The sequence below is a fragment of the Acanthochromis polyacanthus genome, chromosome 11 (assembly GCF_021347895.1).
Source record: "Acanthochromis polyacanthus isolate Apoly-LR-REF ecotype Palm Island chromosome 11, KAUST_Apoly_ChrSc, whole genome shotgun sequence".
Taxonomy (NCBI): Eukaryota; Metazoa; Chordata; class Actinopteri; family Pomacentridae; genus Acanthochromis; species Acanthochromis polyacanthus.
Genome location: NC_067123.1, coordinates 9,798,733 through 9,819,850, shown reverse-complemented (window position 1 = coordinate 9,819,850; position 21,118 = coordinate 9,798,733). Strand labels below are relative to the sequence as shown.

At 41.7% G+C, this 21,118-nt stretch overlaps 1 protein-coding gene across 1 annotated transcript in view; it reads right to left on the bottom strand.

Moving 5' to 3' along the window:
- Nucleotides 1-21,118, bottom strand: part of LOC127536083 (major histocompatibility complex class I-related gene protein-like) — a 31,186-nt gene that overhangs the window by 9,061 nt on the left and 1,007 nt on the right. Inside the window, exon 2 of the mRNA XM_051955539.1 lies at nt 5,485-5,831. Coding sequence (XP_051811499.1) covers nt 5,485-5,831 — 347 coding nt within the window. The remainder of the gene's footprint in view (nt 1-5,484; nt 5,832-21,118) is intronic.

Genomic DNA, 21,118 nt, shown 5'->3' with positions numbered 1-21,118 from the left:
GTGCCATTTGGAGTGCAGGTTAAAGGTTAATGTATCTTTTCACTGCAAGTTTGCAGGTTTGTTACCTTTGTTTTGGTTTTATGTTGTGGAAAAACTGCTATTGAAGAAGGTTTAGAAATTGGTAAACCTTAAGTTACATGTTTGGTTACAGTCATTCGGTATGTCTAATATTTTGATGTTAAACCTCAGGGACAGTCTTAAAGAATATTTTAAAAAGAAAATGCATGAAACCTGCAACGCTGGCAAGAGCATGTTTCTTGGAATATATTTTTTTTTCATATTTTTTCATATAAAGATTTAATTTATTATCATTTTAGTTAAAGAGGTTTACCTGAATGTTCACTTTATTGAATTTACATTTATATTGTATGTCTGATTGAATTCATGCACAGAAGACAAATAAATTAGATGTTTCTGTTACTCACTACTTGAGTAGTTTTTTCACCAAGTACTTTTTTACTCTTACTCAAGTAATTTTTTAGATGACTACTTTTTACTTCTACTTGAGTCATATTTTTCTAAAGTAACATTACTCTTACTTGAGTAAAAATTTTGGCTACTCTACCCACCTCTGCTCAAAAGATTACAGGCAGAAGAAGAAAGTGGAGGATTGAGATGACCTAATCTAAGACTTTATCAAGAGGCTTTCATAGGAACCCATATAACCTCTCTTTTCTCCAGCAGGGGGAGCAATCCAGTACATATGGAGGATGACTTAATGAATCCTTTTAAGGCTATTGATTATTTAACTCAGTGTCCTAAAATGGTATTTCAAAATCCAATAATTACATGTACTAAGGATATTTGGCAATCTATACACAAGAGAGAGGGCATATGTCTCTATCTTATAGAATCAGCCTCAGTGTGGAACAATCCAAAATTAAAGATAAGAGGGAAATTTTTTTTTGAAAAGAATGGTATTCAAAAGGAATTGAAAATATAGGAATCCTGTATTTTAATAATAGCTTTAGAACATTTGAAAATCTCCAAGACACATATAACCTAAGTAAAAAAGACTTGAAGGTATTTACAACTGAGGGACTGTCTTGCTAAAGCAACTTCACGTGAGACTATCTCACCTATCCACTCTTCAGCTTATTTAAGATTCAAGGTTCTCAGTGAATTACCTCACAAGGCAGGCCTTATTTATAAATATTTATTAGAAGGTCATAAAGACTCTAACAAAAGCCTAAAGCTGTGTGGAAAAGAGATCTGCAGAGAACTTTTGAAATAGATAAATGGACATCTCTTGTGAGCGATATGTTAAAACCCATGAGAGATGCCAGATCGAAACTTATTCAGTTTAAAATACTCAATAGACTTTATTGGACTCCTTTTTAATTGCACAGAGCTGGTATTAATTCTTCCAAACTTTGTTGGCGATGTAATTTAGAGCAAGGTGACATCATTCATATGTTTTTAAGGTGTCCAAGGTTAACCATCTATTGGCAAAGAGTTATGGAAAAGATTGGGGATTGCCTAGGAAGAGAAGTTTTACTAACACCTGCTTTATGTCTGTTAAACTGTCTTGAAGGTAATGACAGAATTGGCAGGCTCCGAGCCCAGTGGCTGAAGGTAGCCATCACTACAACCAAAAGGGTCATTTTGAGACACCGGTTGGTCAGACTATCCCAGCATATTCTGAGTGGTTTATAGCTTTGTCAGAAACAGCCTCCTATGAAAGGCTGATCTGTAAAATAAATGGAAAATTAGAGGTTTACCTGGAGGTGTGGAGCCCCTTTTTGACACAGGCTGGGTAGGCTCAGAGGAAAGAGATTTAAGTGGATTTAGTTCATAATAGTGCCTAGGGTTCAACTGGCTTAAGGGAAGGGGAAGGGGAGGGAGAAAATTTTTAAAAAATGATTTCCTTCAAGACTTTCACTGTACTCTGCGCTCTACACACTATGGTTCTGCTTTACTGTATTCCCTTTTTTTTAATGTGCACACATATTTATATCCTTTTGATTTTATATCTATGTATGGGTATGTATATATGTACACACGTGGACAAAATTGTTGGTACCCCTCAGTTAAAGAAGGAAAAACCCACAATTCTCACTGAAATCACTTGAAACTCACAAAAGTAACAATAAATAAAAATTTATTGAAAATTAAATAATCAAAATCAGCCATCACTTTTGAATTGTTGATTAACATAATTATTTAAAAAAACAAACTAATGAAACAGGGCTGGACAAAAATGATGGTACCCATAACTTAATATTTTGTTGCACAACCTTTTGAGGCAATCACTGCAATTAAACGATTTCTGTATTTGTCAATGAGCGTTCTGCAGCTGTCAACAGGTATTTTGGCCCACTCCTCATGAGCAAACAGCTCCAGTTGTCTCAGGTTTGATGGGTGTCTTCTCCAAATGGCATGTTTCAGCTCCTTCCACATATGTTCAATGGGATTCAGATCTGGGCTCATAGAAGGCCACTTTAGAATAGTCCAACGCTTTTCTCTCAGCCATTCTTGGGTGCTTTTGGCTGTGTGTTTTGGATCGTTGTCCTGTTGGAAGACCCATGACCTGCGACTGAGACCAAGCTTTCTGACACTAGGCAGCACATTTCTCTCCAGAATGCCTTGATAGTCTTCAGATTTCATCGTACCTTGCACACTTTCAAGACACCCTGTGCCAGATGCAGCAAAGCAGCCCCAAAACATTACTGAGCCTCCTCCATGTTTCACCGTAGGGACAGTGTTCTTTTCTTCGTATGCTTGGTTTTTGAGTCTATGAACATAGAGTTGATGTGCCTTACCAAAAAGCTCCAGTTTGGTCTCATCTGTCCAAAGGACATTCTCCCAGAAGCTTTGTGGCTTGTCAACATGCATTTTTGCAAATTCCAGTCTGGCTTTTTTATGAGTTTTTTTCAGCAGTGGTGTCCTCCTTGGTCGTCTCCCATGAAGTCCACTTTGGCTCAAACAACGACGAATGGTGCGATCTGACACTGATGTACCTTGGCCTTGGAGTTCACCTTTAATTTCTTTGGAGGTTGCTCTGGGCTCTTTGGATACAATTCCAACGATCCGTCTCTTCAATTTGTCATCAATTTTCCTCTTGCGGCCACGTCCAGGGAGGTTGGCTACTGTCCCGTGGGTCTTGAACTTCTGAATAATATGAGCCACTGTTGTCACAGGAACTTCAAGCTGTTTAGAGATGGTCTTATAGCCTTTACCTTTAAGATGTTTGTCTATCATTTTTTTTTCGGATGTCCTGGGACAATTCTCTCCTTCGCTTTCTGTTGTCCATGTTCAGTGTGGTACACACCTTTTCACCAAACAGCAGGGTGACTACTTGTCTCCCTTTAAATAGGCAGACTGACTGATTATGAGTTTGGAAACACCTGTGATGTCAATTAAATGACACACCTGAGTTAATCATGTCACTCTGGTCAAATAGTTTTCAATCTTTTATAGAGGTACCATCATTTTTGTCCAGGCCTGTTTCATTAGTTTGTTTTTTTAAATAATTATGTTAATCAACAATTCAAAAGTAATGGCTGTTTTTGATGATTTAATTTTCAATAAATTTTTATTTACTGTTACTTTTGTGAGTTTCAAGTGATTTCAGTGAGAATTGTGGGTTTTTCCTTCTTTAACTGAGGGGTACCAACAATTTTGTCCACGTGTGTATGTATGCATATTTTATGACGCACTTGTTCTTTGGTCATAGTTTCATTGCTAGCACCTCTATTGCTGTTATGCAACTTTTTTTTGAGCAGGATGTGGGGTCAGGTGTGGGATATACAATACAGAGCTCGCATATACTATCGGTTATTCTGTATTCTGTATTTTGTATTCTGTGTCATCTAGCGTTTTAGCTCTTCAGACCAAACGAGGGGCTTATTGTTCCTAACAGTTTGAAAATGTTTGCTCTGTTGAAGGAACCAATAAAGTGTAAATTGAAAAAAAAGAAAGTGAAGCTGAAATTTTAATCAACTGTACAGATGGTGCTCATAATTTCATACTGAATTTACAAACACAGTCAGTTAAACAAACAGCTTGACAATATTTACTTTTAACCATTAACCCATGTTTGTATCATTTAGTTAACTCAGTGATGTGTATGCTAGCAGATATAACATGTGGATAGTAAGGGATGAACTACGAGCTCAGCAGTCAAACTGAGTGTTTCTCTGCTGATGAGATGAATTTTTGCTGAATGTTTGGACAGATCAACTGTTAAGTTTAATCATACTTTGAACGTTTGAACATTTACTAGTCACCTGTGTGTGCTGTAGGTTAGTGACAGAGCTGCTCCACCACTCACATACAAGGTGTATTTATAGCTAAAGCTCATTGTTGAGTGAGTGAATTGAATTAAATTTCCCTTCGGGGATTAATAAAGGTTTGTATTGTATTGTGTACACTGTTCATGGATTAATCAATTAATTTAAAACAGGGAAATTATCATAAATTTTCTTTAAAAACAGTTTGTATAAAAAACAACAACAACAAGAACCAGCAAATATTTGGAGTTTTGCTTTTGAAGACCTGCATAATCATTTGGTTATCAAAACTGATGTTAATTTTCCATGAATTAACAAATTGATGACCAATTATTACCTCCGCCAGGAGGTTATGTAATCACCGGAGTTTGTTTGTTACCTCCGCCAGGAGGTTATGTAATCACCGGAGTTTGTTTGTCTGTCTGTCCGTCTGTGTGTGTGTGTGTGTGTGTGTGTGTGTGTGCGTGTGCGTGTGCGTGTGTGTGTGTGTGTGTGTGTGTGTGTCTGTTTGTCTGTTAACAGCGTAACTCAAAAAGTCATGGACGGATTTTCACCAAATTTTTACAGGATGTCCGGAAGAGCAAGAGTAAGAATCGATTAGATTTTGGAGGTGATCCGAATCATCGTCTGGATCCAGGAATTTTTTGAAGGTCGAAGGCTAATTGAGAGATGGCCGCCGGACATCTCAGACGGACAGACGGACAAACGGCATGGTGGAGGTATGCGCTCTCCGAGTGCTTTTCTAGTTTCCTAATTATTTCAACATATTTATGAATTCACTGACAGACTGTGGTCAAATGAATTTGATCTAATCCAAATTTTAGGTTGACAGTAGGGCTGGCCCGAATAGTGGTTTCTGGTCTCCGGATATTCAGGCCCTATTAAAGGCGAATATCCGAATATTTGCACACTGCCTTCCTTCGTTTTGTCTTCAGTTAAACTGAAGAATTCCCAAACAGCAGAGATCTTTGGCATCTTGTCTTGTGTTTATGCAACGAAGTGAAGCGTGACGTCAGAGTCGGCAGCAACCTGGCCGGGTTGGGTGAATATTCGGATACCAAAATTAATATCCGGATACCGCCGCGGCGAACGAATATTCAGATATTCGGGATATTCGGGTCCAGCCCTAGTTGACAGTGTGTTTTATTGGGAGTGTGTTAAAATGTTTAAATCTGTCTATCTCCATTTACTTGCACAAAATAAATACATTTGAATGTTTGCAAAACACAACAAAAACATTCACAACATGTACCAGCAAAACATGAAACATGAACAAACCTCCAGTTTGGTTGAAGCGTTGCTTTAGTACGTCAATGTTGTTTTTGGAGTCCTGCTGTTGACCCGTAAAGATCCTGGTGCTCCTCTTGAAGTACTCTGGATCATCATCAATGACTTTCTTCATCCAGTCCTGCTTGGGCACTGCTGTCCTGGTGTTGCTGTCATAGTGAATGATCTGAACATCATCAACCATTCCAACAACCACAAACTCTGGGAAGTTTGAGACTTGAGAGGATGCAGCGTAGAAATACTTCAGAGAGTGAGTTACTGTAAGAAAAAGTTCATGTTGTTTTGAGAATTCCAGTTTTAAAATCAGTATATCTGATAGGTTTATTTGGAAGAAAAAATATACATAATCAAACACAACATTTCATAAATTAATTATTTAAGTTATGGCTGTCATTGTCAGGGCCCCTGTCTGGCCCCCTTTTCCTGCCATTTGCTCCTCTGTGTGTCTTTGCCTCTTGCCTCTTGCTGGTAATCAGTACGGATGGAGAGCAGCTGCTGAACCATAGACTGTATATAAAGATGGACGTAGCGCCTGGTTCCAAAAATGAAGACAAGAAGTGTCAAAAACTTGCAGTATCACACCGTTCACCAGGGGTTGGCTCCAAAAAGCTCTGGCTCCATAGACCCCAATTCGTCACGGGAAAAACTAAAATTCGAAAGACTGCTTTTCTATGACTCAGGATTGTTTTTTCGTTAGTTTTCATGGTCAAAACGAGAGATCAGGTGGCCAATCTCAAAATAAATCAATATTGAATTTTTTTTACAGAAAATGAAAGGTCAGAGGGCAGGGCTACTTGATTGACAGCCTGGTCTGGAATGATTGACCAGTCGTCTGGAAGAGGCAGCCTAGACTCTGCTCTCCTGGTTCGGATTAATTCTCATGTAATGACTGTTGGTTTATTGATGGACTTATTCTACCCGTTGGCTTGTTTTAACCAGTTTTCTTCCTTCGGCTGATTCTACCAGCAGACACTGAAAGGACTTTGATAGTTCGGTAAGTGTTTATTTTCTTATCGGTGCCACTTCTAATGAACTTAATATGCAAAACTTTAGTGTCAGATATAATGTGTGCCATACACTCCAGATGTTGATGGAGTTTATTTCTGTGTGTGTTGACCAGAGAAGTAACCTGGCAATAGCCAGATTAATAATTGTGTAGTACTTGATAGTACTCCACAATATCAATCTGGGACCGCTCCATGTAAATCCGTTCGGAGGAAAGAGGCACGGATTGAATAATGCAACAGTATGTCCCGCCTCTGACAGGTTTGTTTTTAGCCAATCGCGGGATCTTCACAACGAGCGGAGCCAATTGGTAGATTAAACTCTTACCAAAACCCGTAGGTAAAAAAGCACAAACATCTTTACCATCCAGAAATGCGCAAAGCGCCTCTCGTTGTTCTTCCTTCAAAGAAGCGATAGGAGATTCAGCTAAAACTGACTTAATAGCAGCATCTACATGATCGTTGTCCTCCGTTGCCATGTTTGTTTTGATCTACTGGGGCTTGGTGTCGTCTTCACACCCGGATATCCCCACACACGAATACTGCTGCGTGATTGGCCAGTGCCAACTTGGCTCTGTACGAACAGTGAAAGCGGGAGCGGAGCAAGATGCTTTCTTGAGAGATTTGTGAACTCACAAATATCGCGAGAAATCAACTTGGCAAGGTTACCAGAGAAGAGAGTTAGCATCCAATAAATATTAGCTTTAATGTGAATTAGCAATGCTAACCGAGCTAGCTAATCAGTTGTAATCTGATTAAAGCTAAAAAAAAAAAAGCAAAAATACATTTCTGTTTTTCTTGTGTTATCTCAGAGGAAAATCAAACTCCGATTTATATGAAAATTCGAAATTCACTAGAATTTCTTCAAATTCAGTTTTTGGTCACAATATGGGCTCAGTATGTTAAAATTAGAATAAAAACATATAAAGAGGAAAAAATATATCACACTTATGCAATACTTTTGCCATATAACATAAAAATATGCTAAATTTGGTGAAAAACGCTTGCCGAAATGCTTCGAGTTCCGAAAAGCAACGGAATATTTTGCTAAAAATTGTACAAACCAGGGCATGCACAGCATCAACTAACCACTTAAAATCTTTCTAAAGGGGTAGTAGTTCAGAATATATCAGAATTTGTCACAGTAATAGTTTATGTGGGCATATAGTTCGGCAGCATGAAACCATACTCCCAGTTGTGATTTTGTCGAAAACAGATGTTTTCCTCTGTTCCTCTGTCTAACTCATATAATTATATTATATTTGTATCTCTATCATATTTATGTATCATAATATCAGTCACACCAAAAGCATGAGGAATGCACCTGCATATACATGCATATCTATCTCTCCAATTTATATATTTATATCTCCAAGTGCCTATGTACCATATCATAATACAATCACACTAGACAATAAACACACCTAACATCATTCAGTGAAACTACATGTATTATTCGTGTTTACATTGAAATAATCAAAACACACTATTTAATATGTTGGATCTTAAATCATTAGTTCAGAGATCGTATTCTTCATTACTTTCAGATAAATAGTCATCTTCCACTTCCTCGTCCGACTCGACACACTGATTGTCATAGGTGCGGAGTTTGCACATGTCTGTACATTTAAGCCCACTGGTGATGCACACACACAATTTGGCAGTTTGCAGCTCCTGGAACAGTTACAGGCCAATAGATCAAGAAGAGCTTGTGAAGCTGGTTGACCGTCCATCCAGTCTATTGTCAGATTTTCTTCCTCCATTTTCCATCCTTTGCCAATGGGGCTTGGGGTTTCTGGGTCCTGTTTAAGACTTCACCTCCAAATTGCCGCTTGGTAGTTGGCCCGCTGTGTATGTTTCCTGAAACAGTCATTGCATGGGGGCAACTGGTGACTCTCGATCTCTCCTTTTTTCACGCAAAATAGTGTGTATCTGAGAGTATTAAGTTCGCTCGTTCCTGACTTGGGTGCATACAGCAGGCATGTGAAACATTCCAGCTTACACATCAGTTCCTCTGACACATCCCATTCATGCCCAAGCTTGGTGAAGACATCTCGTGCATCTTTGTTGGACTTCAGAAGTTTCAGTGCTCCAAGCTTTCCTTTGCCAGCAAACGTACTGACACTATTGCAACCTGTGAAGGCATGCATCCCAATAAGTCCATGACAAGTGTCTGTGCCAACTGTAGCCGCAACTTTCGTGATGTCAGTGATTCTCTTGTGTTCTTTTGTACCACATTTCTGATACAATTTTGCTACAATTTGATCTGGGAAAGCCTAGCTCAAAATGAACACATCTGTGTCTTCGTAGCTGATTATCACTGACGTGTATCCACTCTGTGCAGCATGAGCAGCGTGAAGCAACAGTCGACCATCCGCTCCTTAATATGTACTCTGTAGCTCTGGAACCTCAGTGTGGCCTTCTGTTGTGAGCTTGTAACATTTCTCTCCAGATGTGACAAACAGCACCTTTCCACTCAGTTGACTTGTACAGTTTGGTTTTTTTCCATTCATTCACGAGGAAAGTGATGAGACTAATTTGGTCTAATTTCAACAGTTTCTACATCCAAACCATCAACATGTCTTTTAGATCCTATCCCAACTAGACTCTTCAAGGAGATTTTACCTTTACCTTTAATTAATTCTTCAATGTTAGATCTGATTAATCTCTCTCTAGTAACAGGCTATGTACCACAGGCTTTTAAGGTTGCTGTCATCAAACCTTTGCTTAAAAAGCCCACTTTAGATCCAGATGTGTTAGCTAACTATAGACCAATATCCAACCTACCATTTCGCTCTAAAATTCTGGAAAGAACAGTTGCAAATCAATTATGTGAACACTTACAAAGGAATAATTTGTTTGAAATGTTTCAGTCAGGCTTCAGAGTGCATCATAGCACAGAAACAGCTCTGGTGAAAGTTACTAATGACCTTCTCATAGCATCAGATAATGGACTAGTCTCTATACTTGTTTTGTTAAATCTTAGTGCAGCGTTTGAGACAGTCGACCACAAAATTTTATTACAGCGTCTAGAACATTCAATTGGCATTAGAGGGACAGCACTGGACTGGTTTAAATCCTACTTATCAGATAGGTTCCAGTTTGTGCATGTCAACAATAACTCTTCTGAGCATATTAAAGTTAATCATGGAGTTCCTCAGGGTTCTGTCTTAGGACCGATACTTTTCATATTATACATGCTTCCTTTAGGCAATATTATTAGGAAGCATTGTATTAACGTCCATTGTTATGCAGATGACACACAATTGTATTTATCTATGAAGCCAGATGAAACTGATCAGTTAGCTAGACTGCAAGATTGTCTTAAGGACATTAAAACCTGGATGACTTTTAACTTCCTACTGCTAAATTCAGACAAAACTGAAGTCATTGTATTTGGCCCCAAGCATCTTAGAAACTCGCTTTCAAAGCAAATAGTTACTCTGGATGGCATCACGTTGGCCTCCAGTACTACTGTGAGGAATCTTGGAGTTATTTTTGACCAGGACATGTCCTTTAACTCACACATAAAGCAAGTCTGTAGGACTTCCTTTTGTCACCTGCGTAATATTGTAAAAATCAGGAACATTCTGTCTCAGAGTGATGCAGAAAAATTAGTTCATGCTTTTGTTACTTCCAGGCTTGACTATTGCAATTCCTTATTATCGGGTTGTCCAAATAGCTCTCTTAAACATCTACAGTTGATCCAAAACGCTGCTGCGAGAGTACTGACAGGAGTTAGCAAAAGAGATCATATTTCTGCTATACTTGCTTCTGTTCACTGGCTTCCTGTTAAATCCAGAATAGAATTTAAAATCCTTCTTCTGACATATAAAGCTCTTAATAACCAATCTCCATCATATCTTAAAGATCTGATAGTACCATATTATCCTAGTAGAACTCTTCGCTCTCAAACTGCAGGCTTACTTGTTGTCCCTAGAATTTCTAAAAGTAGAATGGGAGGCAGAGCCTTCAGTTATCAGGCGCCTCTCCTGTGGAACCTGCTCCCAGTTTGGGTTCGGGAGGCAGACACCCTCTCTATTTTTAAGACCAGGCTTAAAACGTTCCTTTTTGACAAATCTTATAGTTGGGGCTGACTGGGTGACCCACAGGGGTTCGGCTTGTGTCTTCATTGCACAGCTGACTCCCTCTTGGACGTCCCTTCGTTCTGCCCCTAGTCATGCTGCTATAGGCCTGGGCTGCTGGGGGACTTCTCTTGACGCACTGAGCCCTTCTATATCCCAGAGCTGGATGCTTCAGATCTGCGGTCGATGTTCCACCAGCTGGTCCAGTCTCCATCATGTCCACTGTGGGATGCTGCTGCTGACCTTCCTCCAGCCCTCTGCTTCCAACTCCCCTTTTCCACCAGTCAACTCTGCATCGCCCTCACTATACTTGTTATGCTAACTTACATACTGTTTGAATTTTACTGCTAGCTATATATGGAGTATGTTTAATGTCAGAGCCGTACATCATCAGAGTAAACTATGAGTCAGTTTTCAATGTTAACTTATACTTTGTTTGTATCACATATCCTGTCATGCATGTATCCAAATGTGTGTTGTGTTTTCCTTGCTCTCCCACCCTTCCCTCTTCTCCCATCCCTCCTCCTTGCCCTCCTCTGTCCCTCTCAACCCGCCCGGCCAGCAGGCAGATGGGTCCCCCCTATATAGAGCCGGGTTCTGCTCGAGGTTTCTTCCCTGTTAAAAGGGTGTTTTCCTTGCCACTACGATTTGACTGTAATTGACGCTATATAAATAAAATTGAATTGAATTGAATTGAGACTTGTCTTGTTGCCTACATTGGCCAGAAAGATTCTCCATTGTCTTATCACTTGAGATGCTGTGATATCCTGGAACTTTGCCTCAAGGTCTTCTCCCCTGGCAACCTTTCACAGTTCTTAATTGAAGTCTCGTGGTATGTGTCGAAGACAATGTAAATCCTGTAACTTGCACTACCATCCTTTAGTGCCATTGAAAGAACAAACGTGGATATTTCACCAAAGTCTTTATATGTTTTTATTCTAATTTTAACACACTGAGCCCATATTGTGACCAAAAACCGAATTTGAAGAAATTCTAGTGAATTTCGAATTTTCATACAAATCAGAGCGCCCCGCGTATACATTTAGGGTGATAACACAGTGATGGCCGAGAGTTATACAAGACTATCACAATTTTTTCATCTCTAGGGATATATATCTTGCTAAAAATCACAGTGAGGCTTACTCCATCTGAATAGTACCGATAGGTGAAATTTGGGGTTCTGGCTCATAGCCTATATTGAATATTTTTTGTTGCCGACAAACTTCTGCTCCACACTTCAGCCCAGTACACAGTCATGCGCAAATGACCTGGTTCAACCGACATTAACTCCAAAAGAAGAAGAAAGGAGACGAACACCAAAGAAGAAGAAGGCGGGCCAATGTGTGTGAGAGCAAGGGGCGAATGACGGTGAAGCTCCTGATGTTTTACAAAGCCTTTATTTACATTCAGCTTTATTTTGAACACAAATTCACCTTCCTGTCCTTCACTCCTTTCTTGTCCCCATTCCAGCTGCTTTTAAGTTTAGACACATCCTTTGCTAGACAGCAACAGCATGAAACCGTTTTCTTTCGTCTTTATGTGGAATTTCAGACTTTTCTGCAGCATCTTTGCCATGTCAAGAAACCTCTTCTTAGAGTAATTTACACGTGATTCGGTATAAATACATAACGTGCACATGCATAACATATGCCTGTACTCAGCACAAGGTCATTTTTATTAAAGATTTCATCCGTCGGAAATTATACGTCAACTGAGCAGCCTTGGTGGAGTACTGCACTCTGAGTGCTTTTCTTGATATGTTGTGTCAACTGCTGCACAATAAATTGCGAACTGAAAACATAGTTTCTGCATTTATTGTGCAAGTATTTATCAGTAATACAGTGAAAACAAGAGGAAATGTGAATATTTACTTTGCAAGTCGATTTTGGTGTGCGCCCCTAAATTTTCTGCTTGCGCTCCTAAAATTTTAAGTTAGGGGCCACTGTGGCCCAGGAAAAAAAGTTAGTCTGGAGCCCTGGGAGGTCAATGAAATCAGAGTTTCTGACTTTCAGAATGAGACTGATCAACTTCATTTTAGTCAAATTCTCATTGAGACTTGCCTTAAATTGATGATTTCCTCAGGCAAGCTGAGGATGGTGCACCTAAATTAACGAGTGCATTTTGAAACATAGTTTCTACCATTTCTACACATTCTGCTATGACTGCAGCTTGAGTCAAATGATGATGATCCTGCTGTTGACGAAAAGGCATTAAATTATAGCAAAATAGCTCCATTGTATAATGAACAACTGCACATCTTAAAGCAGAATTCAAGAGGACTGGAAAGGCAATGGTGCTCTACAAATTCAGCATTATTTTCCCTAGCCTGAAAAACTGTTTTCTCACATAAAAATAACTATTCACAAGACAAGAAGTGCCTATTATTCATCTTAAATTGAGGATAACAAGAACAACCCCAGGTTTCTTTTCTGGAGCCAGGCTGACAAAGAGTCACAGCTGTGTGGAGCCTTCTGTTCCTTTAACCCTCAGAAGTGATGACTTCATGACCTTCTTTACTAATCAACTTATGAATATTAGACAAAAAAAATCCTGAATTTGTCTTTTGGTGTCATGGTTCTGGAAGCTTCCGTAGAACCAGATTGATACTTGGACTGCTTCTCTGCTGTAAATCTCTCAGAGTTCACATCGACAGTAAATTCTTCCAAACCAGCATTCCCACGACATTGTTCAAAGAAATATTTCCATTAATTAATACTGTCGTATTAAATGTCATCAACTTCTCTTTACTAACAGGCTAGTTGTTGAAAGCTGATTTTGTGATTATCTGCATTGAAATGGTTTGCCCAAAGAGTTTTAGTCAGGATTTAGAATAAATGACAGTACAGAGACAGCACTGGTGAAGATCACCCATGATCTTCTACAGTAGTAGCTTCAGACAGTGGACTTGTGTCTGTACTTGTTCTACTGGATCTCAGTGCTGCATCTGATACAGTTGATGACAGCATGTTATGACAGAGACAGAAACAAGTTATTGGGATTAAAGGAACTGCATTAAATTGTTATAAGTCATATTTATCAGACATATTCCAGTTTGTTCATGTTAAAGCTCGTGTCCGGAGTTTCCGTTTGTTTTGAATTTATGTATCATTGTTTAACAAATCTTAAATGTGTTAGTCTAGTTCGATACTATAATCTTATGTTAGTATGACGCGATATGAAAATTTATTCATGAGCTCCGCTTTCCTCTCATAGACCCCCATGTTATTCCAAAAAGCGCCGGTCGCTGCCGACCAATCAAGTTCGAGCTTCAGCTTTGTCATGCTGTCAATCAACAGTTACGCGCACAGCAAGCAAGCCCATGCAGAGGTGGGCGAGCTACGCACTACGCAACCGCGCGCACATTTGTTTTGCTTGTAGAGGAGAGAGCATTAGGGATCAGCAACTTCCAGAAAAGTTACCAATCCCACGGCTTGTCAGGCCAAGAGACTGCAGGACGTTTTTGGCTCGGGGTGCTCGCGTCGCTCCCCGACCACGGCCTCCATAGCCCGCCTGACGGGTTCTTTTAGATGCCCGACCTCTGGAGGAAGATGTTGGGGTGTCTGAGACATACTCTTCGTCAGAGGAGTCATGCAATTCTGAACTCGAGATAGAAATTAAAGCTGCAAGCAGCGATGGACGGGTCCCATAAAATATCAAATTTTTGGCCAGTCCTGATGTGCACGCCAAATTTCACATGTTTTGGGATATGATAAGGCCACCAAAAAGGCAATTTATTTGCCGGGAGAAAATATTTACAGCAAATCCAAGATGGCCGACTTCCTGTTGGGTTTAGGGCGTCGCTGTAATTGACTTTTTGGTGTGTCCTGATGTTGTGCATATGCCCACCAAATATTGTAGCTGTACATGAAACATTGTGGCAGTTGGCCTAATGACTACTTTTTCAAGTTTATAGGTGGCGCTATAGAGCCATTTTGCCACACACATGTGCAACTCCCATAAAATATCAAATTTTTCGCCAGTCCTGATGTGCACGCCAAATTTCACGCGTTTTGGTTTATGATAAGGCCCCCAAAAAGGCAATTCATTCGCCGGGAGAAATTAATTTTGACAAATTTACAGCAAATTCAAGATGGCCGACTTCCTGTTGGGTTTAGGGCGTGGCTGTGATTGACTGTTTGGTGTGTCCTGATGTTCTGCATATGCCCACCAAATATTGTAGCTGTACATGAAACATTGTGGCAGTTGGCCTAATGACTACTTTTTCAACTTTGCAGGTGGCGCTATAGAGCCATTTTGCCACGCACATGCGCAACTCCCATAAAATATCAAATTTTTCGCCAGTCCTGATGTGTATGCCAAATTTCACGCGTTTTGGAGTATGATAAGGCCGCCAAAAAGCCAATTTACTTTACGGGAGAAAAAAAAAAAAAAAAAAATTAAAGCTGCAAGCAGCGATGGACGGGTCCTCGCATCCACGCTGGTCGGTGAATCCACGCACGTCCACCAGGTGGCGCTGTGACTGAGAGTGTATGTCGGCCTCTGAATCGCATCTGGACCAGAGTCCAATCATACATGTAAAATTTCAGCCAGACTGTAGCATGTTCAGAGCAGTTATCGAGCATTTCCTGTCTATCCACCAGGTGGCGCTGTAACTCAGAGTGTATTTCACACAGTGGATGTGATGAGGGTTGGACTCTGATCACTCATGAAAAGTTTCAGGCTGATTTGATCATGTAGAGGCCAGTTATACAGCATTTACTGTCCCTCCAACAGGTGGCGCTGCGACTGAGAGTGTCTGTTGGCCTGTAGATGTGATCAGGATTGGATTGTGATCACACATGGAAAGTTTGAGGCAGATTGGAGCATGCAGAGGAGAGTTATACAGCAGCTGATGTTTCATGGCGAAGCATCAAAACGCTGATGGTCGCCATGGCCACGCCATTTGGCTTCTGGTTAAACTTTTGATAACTTTTCATCACCAAGTCCTGCTGTGTGGACTGACAAAATTTCAGGTCTCCTGGAATTATCCCCTCGGAGGTATTAACTCTCAAAAATGAGAAAAATCATCAAAAATCTCACAATTAATCCAAGATGGCCGACTTCCTGTTGGGTTTAGGACATGGCTCCAAGAGGCTTTTTTGTGCGTCCTGATGTGCTCTATAAGCCTCCCAAATTTCATGGATGTAGGTGAAACGTGCTGGGGGGGCTGTTTGTTAAAAATACTGTAGGGGGCGCTATAGCATGTGCAGTGCCGAGATGCATACGGTGTTGTTCCTTGGGTCAATGGTGATGTGTGTGGTAATTTTTGTGAGCATTGGAGTATTCCTAACCTGTCAGAAAGGGCTTTGTTTTTCATGGCGATATTTGGTTGCTACGGCAACAGCGTTGCATGAAATGTCACACCCTTCACAGTGTGTGATTGTCAAGAGGTGAAGACTCGACTGACCAATTTCCAGCATGATATCACCACGTTTGGGGCCATTGTACCTGAAAATATAAGGCCTTAAACTTACTATTACCAACAGGTGGCGCTATGACTTTTTCAAAATTTATGAGTGTGGATGTGTTCAGACTGGACCTGGTATCCAGCATGTGAAGTCTGAGGCAGATAGGATGTTGTTCAGCTGAGATATGAATCGTAAAATTTTCATGGCGAAACATCGAAATTGGTTTGGCCGCCACAGACACGCCCTTTGATGACAAGTCACCATTTTCACTGGGATGCATCATCAATGTGTTTAGGCTGTTGTCACCGCATTTGAAGTGAATATGATCAACCGGGTAACAATAGGGCATGAAAGTGTAAAAGATGTCTATTTCCTGAAACCACAAGGTGGCGCTATGACTGTCAATGAATATCCCTATGTGGATGACATCAGGACAGGACTGTCATCATACATGTAAAGTTTCAGGCAGATTGGAGCATGTTGAGAAGAATTAGACACCAATTCCTGTTTCATGGCGAAGGATCAGTTGTTTGAGGCTCCGCCATGGCCACACCTTTTGGCTTCTGGTTGAGTTTTTGATAACTTTTCATCAGAAAGGTCTGGTGCATGTACTGGCCAAATTTCAGTTCTCTCAGACTTATCCACTAGGAGCTATAAATTTTGACAGATGAACAGCAAATTCAAGATGGCCGACTTCCTGTTGGGTTTAGGGTGTGGCTGTGATTGACTTTTTGGTGTGTCCTGATGTGGTGCATATGCCCACCAAATATTGTAGCTGTAAATAAAACATTGTGGAAGTTGGCCTAATGACCACTTTTTCAATTTTGCAGGTGGCGCTATAGAGCCATTTTTCCACACATATGCGCAACTCCCATAAAATATCAAATTTTTCGCCAGTCCTGATGTGCACGCCAAATTTCACGCGTTTTGGTTCATGATAAGGCCGCCAAAAAGGCAATTCATTTCCAGAGGAGCGATTAAGTTTGAAAAATTTACAGCAAATTCAAGATGGCCGACTTCCTGTCGGGTTTAGGGCGTGGCTGTAATTGACTTTTTGGTGTGTCCGGATGTTCTGCATATGCCCACCAAATATTGTAGCTGTACATGAAACATTGTGGCAGTTGGCCTAATGACTACTTTTTCAAGTTTGCAGGTGGCGCTATAGAGCCATTTTGCCACGCACATGCGCAACTCCCATAAAATATCAAATTTTTCGCCAGTCCTGATGTGCATGCCAAATTTCACGCGTTTTGGAGTATGATAAGGCCGCCAAAAAGCCAATTTACTTTACGGGAGAAAAAAAAAAATAATAATAATAATAAACCCTAGGGTTTCAATAGGGTCCTTGGCACCGCTGGTGCCTTGGACAGTCGGTGCCCTGGCACCGCCTGTCCTTCGCACCCTCGGTGCTCGGACCCTAATAATAATAAACCCTAGGGTTTCAATAGGGTCCTTGGCACCGCTGGTGCCTTGGACAGTCGGTGCCCTGGCACCGCCTGTCCTTCGCACCCTCGGTGCTCGGACCCTAATAATAATAATAAACCCTAGGGTTTCAATAGGGTCCTTGGCACCGCTGGTGCCTTGGACAGTCGGTGCCCTGGCACCGCCTGTCCTTCGCACCCTCGGTGCTCGGACCCTAATAATAAACCCTAGGGTTTCAATAGGGTCCTTGGCACCGCTGGTGCCTTGGACAGTCGGTGCCCTGGCACCGCCTGTCCTTCGCACCCTCGGTGCTCGGGCCCTAATAAACCCTAGGGTTTCAATAGGGTCCTTGGCACCGCTGGTGCCTTGGACAGTCGGTGCCCTGGCACCGCCTGTCCTTCGCACCCTCGGTGCTCGGACCCTAATAATAATAAACCCTAGGGTTTCAATAGGGTCCTTGGCACCGCTGGTGCCTTGGACAGTCGGTGCCCTGGCACCGCCTGTCCTTCGCACCCTCGGTGCTCGGACCCTAATAATAATAATAAACCCTAGGGTTTCAATAGGGTCCTTGGCACCGCTGGTGCCTTGGACAGTCGGTGCCCTGGCACCGCCTGTCCTTCGCACCCTCGGTGCTCGGACCCTAATAATAAACCCTAGGGTTTCAATAGGGTCCTTGGCACCGCTGGTGCCTTGGACAGTCGGTGCCCTGGCACCGCCTGTCCTTCGCACCCTCGGTGCTCGGACCCTAATAATAATAAACCCTAGGGTTTCAATAGGGTCCTTGGCACCGCTGGTGCCTTGGACAGTCGGTGCCCTTGCACCGCCTGTCCTCGGCACCCTCGGTGCTCGGACCCTAATAAACCCTAGGGTTTCAATAGGGTCCTTGGCACCGCTGGTGCCTTGGACAGTCGGTGCCCTTGCACCGCCTGTCCTTCGCACCCTCGGTGCTCGGCCCCTAATAATAATAATAATAAACCCTAGGGTTTCAATAGGGTCCTTGGCACCGCTGGTGCCTTGGACAGTCGGTGCCCTGGCACCGCCTGTCCTTCGCACCCTCGGTGCTCGGACCCTAATAATAAACCCTAGGGTTTCAATAGGGTCCTTGGCACCGCTGGTGCCTTGGACAGTCGGTGCCCTGGCACCGCCTGTCCTTCGCACCCTCGGTGCTCGGGCCCTAATAAACCCTAGGGTTTCAATAGGGTCCTTGGCACCGCTGGTGCCTTGGACAGTCGGTGCCCTGGCACCGCCTGTCCTTCGCACCCTCGGTGCTCGGACCCTAATAATAATAAACCCTAGGGTTTCAATAGGGTCCTTGGCACCGCTGGTGCCTTGGACAGTCGGTGCCCTGGCACCGCCTGTCCTTCGCACCCTCGGTGCTCGGACCCTAATAATAATAATAAACCCTAGGGTTTCAATAGGGTCCTTGGCACCGCTGGTGCCTTGGACAGTCGGTGCCCTGGCACCGCCTGTCCTTCGCACCCTCGGTGCTCGGACCCTAATAATAAACCCTAGGGTTTCAATAGGGTCCTTGGCACCGCTGGTGCCTTGGACAGTCGGTGCCCTGGCACCGCCTGTCCTTCGCACCCTCGGTGCTCGGACCCTAATAATAATAAACCCTAGGGTTTCAATAGGGTCCTTGGCACCGCTGGTGCCTTGGACAGTCGGTGCCCTTGCACCGCCTGTCCTCGGCACCCTCGGTGCTCGGACCCTAATAAACCCTAGGGTTTCAATAGGGTCCTTGGCACCGCTGGTGCCTTGGACAGTCGGTGCCCTTGCACCGCCTGTCCTTCGCACCCTCGGTGCTCGGACCCTAATCAACCCTCGGGTTTCAATAGGGTCCTTGGCACCGCTGGTGCCTTGTACAGTCGGTGCCCTTGCACCGCCTGTCCTTCGCACCCTCGGTGCTCGGACCCTAATAAATAAACAATGTAACACATATACACGCGTAAATGCACTAAGTTTGATAAACAACGTCATTGAGAGGGATACACGAGTGTAATCACATATTGAAACTTTACTCGTTCGTCTTAGCAGATTCATGTTATTTTTGTATTAGGACAAGTTAGACTCAATACAGAATTCTAACGTAATTCCTTTATTATTTACTAAATGTACTAAATGTAGAAGAGTGGAAAACAGCAAAAGAGGTAAGATGCTGCAGCACTCCGGGCACTCCTGTCAGGTACTGCGCGCGTGCACAAATAAAGGGGCGAAATCAGAGGGAGGGAGGGTGGGACCAACAGTGTTTTGGGAGACGCTGCGTTTCAAACTCCGGACACGAGCTTTAATGATGACTCTTCTACTCATACCAGAGTTAGTTATGGAGTTCCACAGGGTTCTGTGTTACATTACTTACTTTGTACATGCTCCCCTTAGGCAATATTATTGGGAAGCAATGCATTAATTTCTATTGTTAGGCAGATGACACCCAATTTCATTTGTTTATGAAACATGTCTGAAGGACATAAAAACCCGGATGAGCTATAATTTTCTTCATTTAAAGTCAGACAAACTCAGGTTATCGTATTTGGCCTGAATCACCTCTGAAACATACTATCTAACCAGATAGTTACTCTTAATGGCATTCCCTCAGTCTCCAGTTCTACTGTAAATAACCTGGAAGTTATTTTTGATCATGATATGTCGTTCAACATAAAACAAGTTTGTCGGACAGATTTCTTTCATCTGTGAAAAGTTGTAAAAAAAATCAGGAACATCTTGTCTGATGATGACTGATGATGAAAAACTTTTCCATGCATTTATAACTTCTAGGCTGGACTATTATCAGGATGTCTCAATAATTCTCTTAAAAAATTCCAGCTGATACAAAATGCTGCAGCCAGAGTTCTGACAGGAACCAGTAACAGAGATCATGTTCATCTCGTATCAGCTTCCCTATCTGTAAAATCCAGGATATAATTTAAAATCCTGCTTTTGACATATGAAACTCCAAATGACCAAGCTCCATCGTATCTTAAAAACCTTAATGTACCATATCATCCAAACAGAGACCTTCACTCTCAGGCTGCTAGTTTACTTCAGCTTCAGAGCTTTCAGTTATCAGCTCCTCTGTTGTGAAATTAGCTCCCAGTCTGGGTTCAGGAGACAGACACCGTCTCTACTTTTAACAACAGAATTAAAACTTTCCTATCTGATAAAGTTTATAGTTCGTATCACCTGAGATGTCCCTTAGTTAAGCTGCTATAGGTTGTCAGTTTTGTCACAATGAAATTTTTGTTATTTTGGTCCTGAGTCTATATAAAAATATGAGACTGCACAAAAAAGTTAGAATGCATCAAAATCAGTGTTGGTGCTAAATGAAATGACACATCATAGACTGAGATAATAAAGAAAAAATATTTATTATATTATTATATTGTTTTTTTATCATATTATTTATTATATTACATTTATTATATGAAAAATAAATTACTTGTTTTATTTTTGTTTTCTTTCTCATCAAAAACAGCCTGATGTAAAGAGAAACTGACATTTCAGGGGTACTAATCTCTGGAAGTCGTGACGAGGACTGACATGTTTTAAAAGAGTAAGTGAAAGTGATTATCTTTTTTCTTCAAATCTTTATGGCAGAATGACTTGAACAATTCAGTCTAGACATTAGTTTATCTGCTCCCACGGACAGTAGTGAGTATCTGGCAGACGATCACCAATAAAAAGTG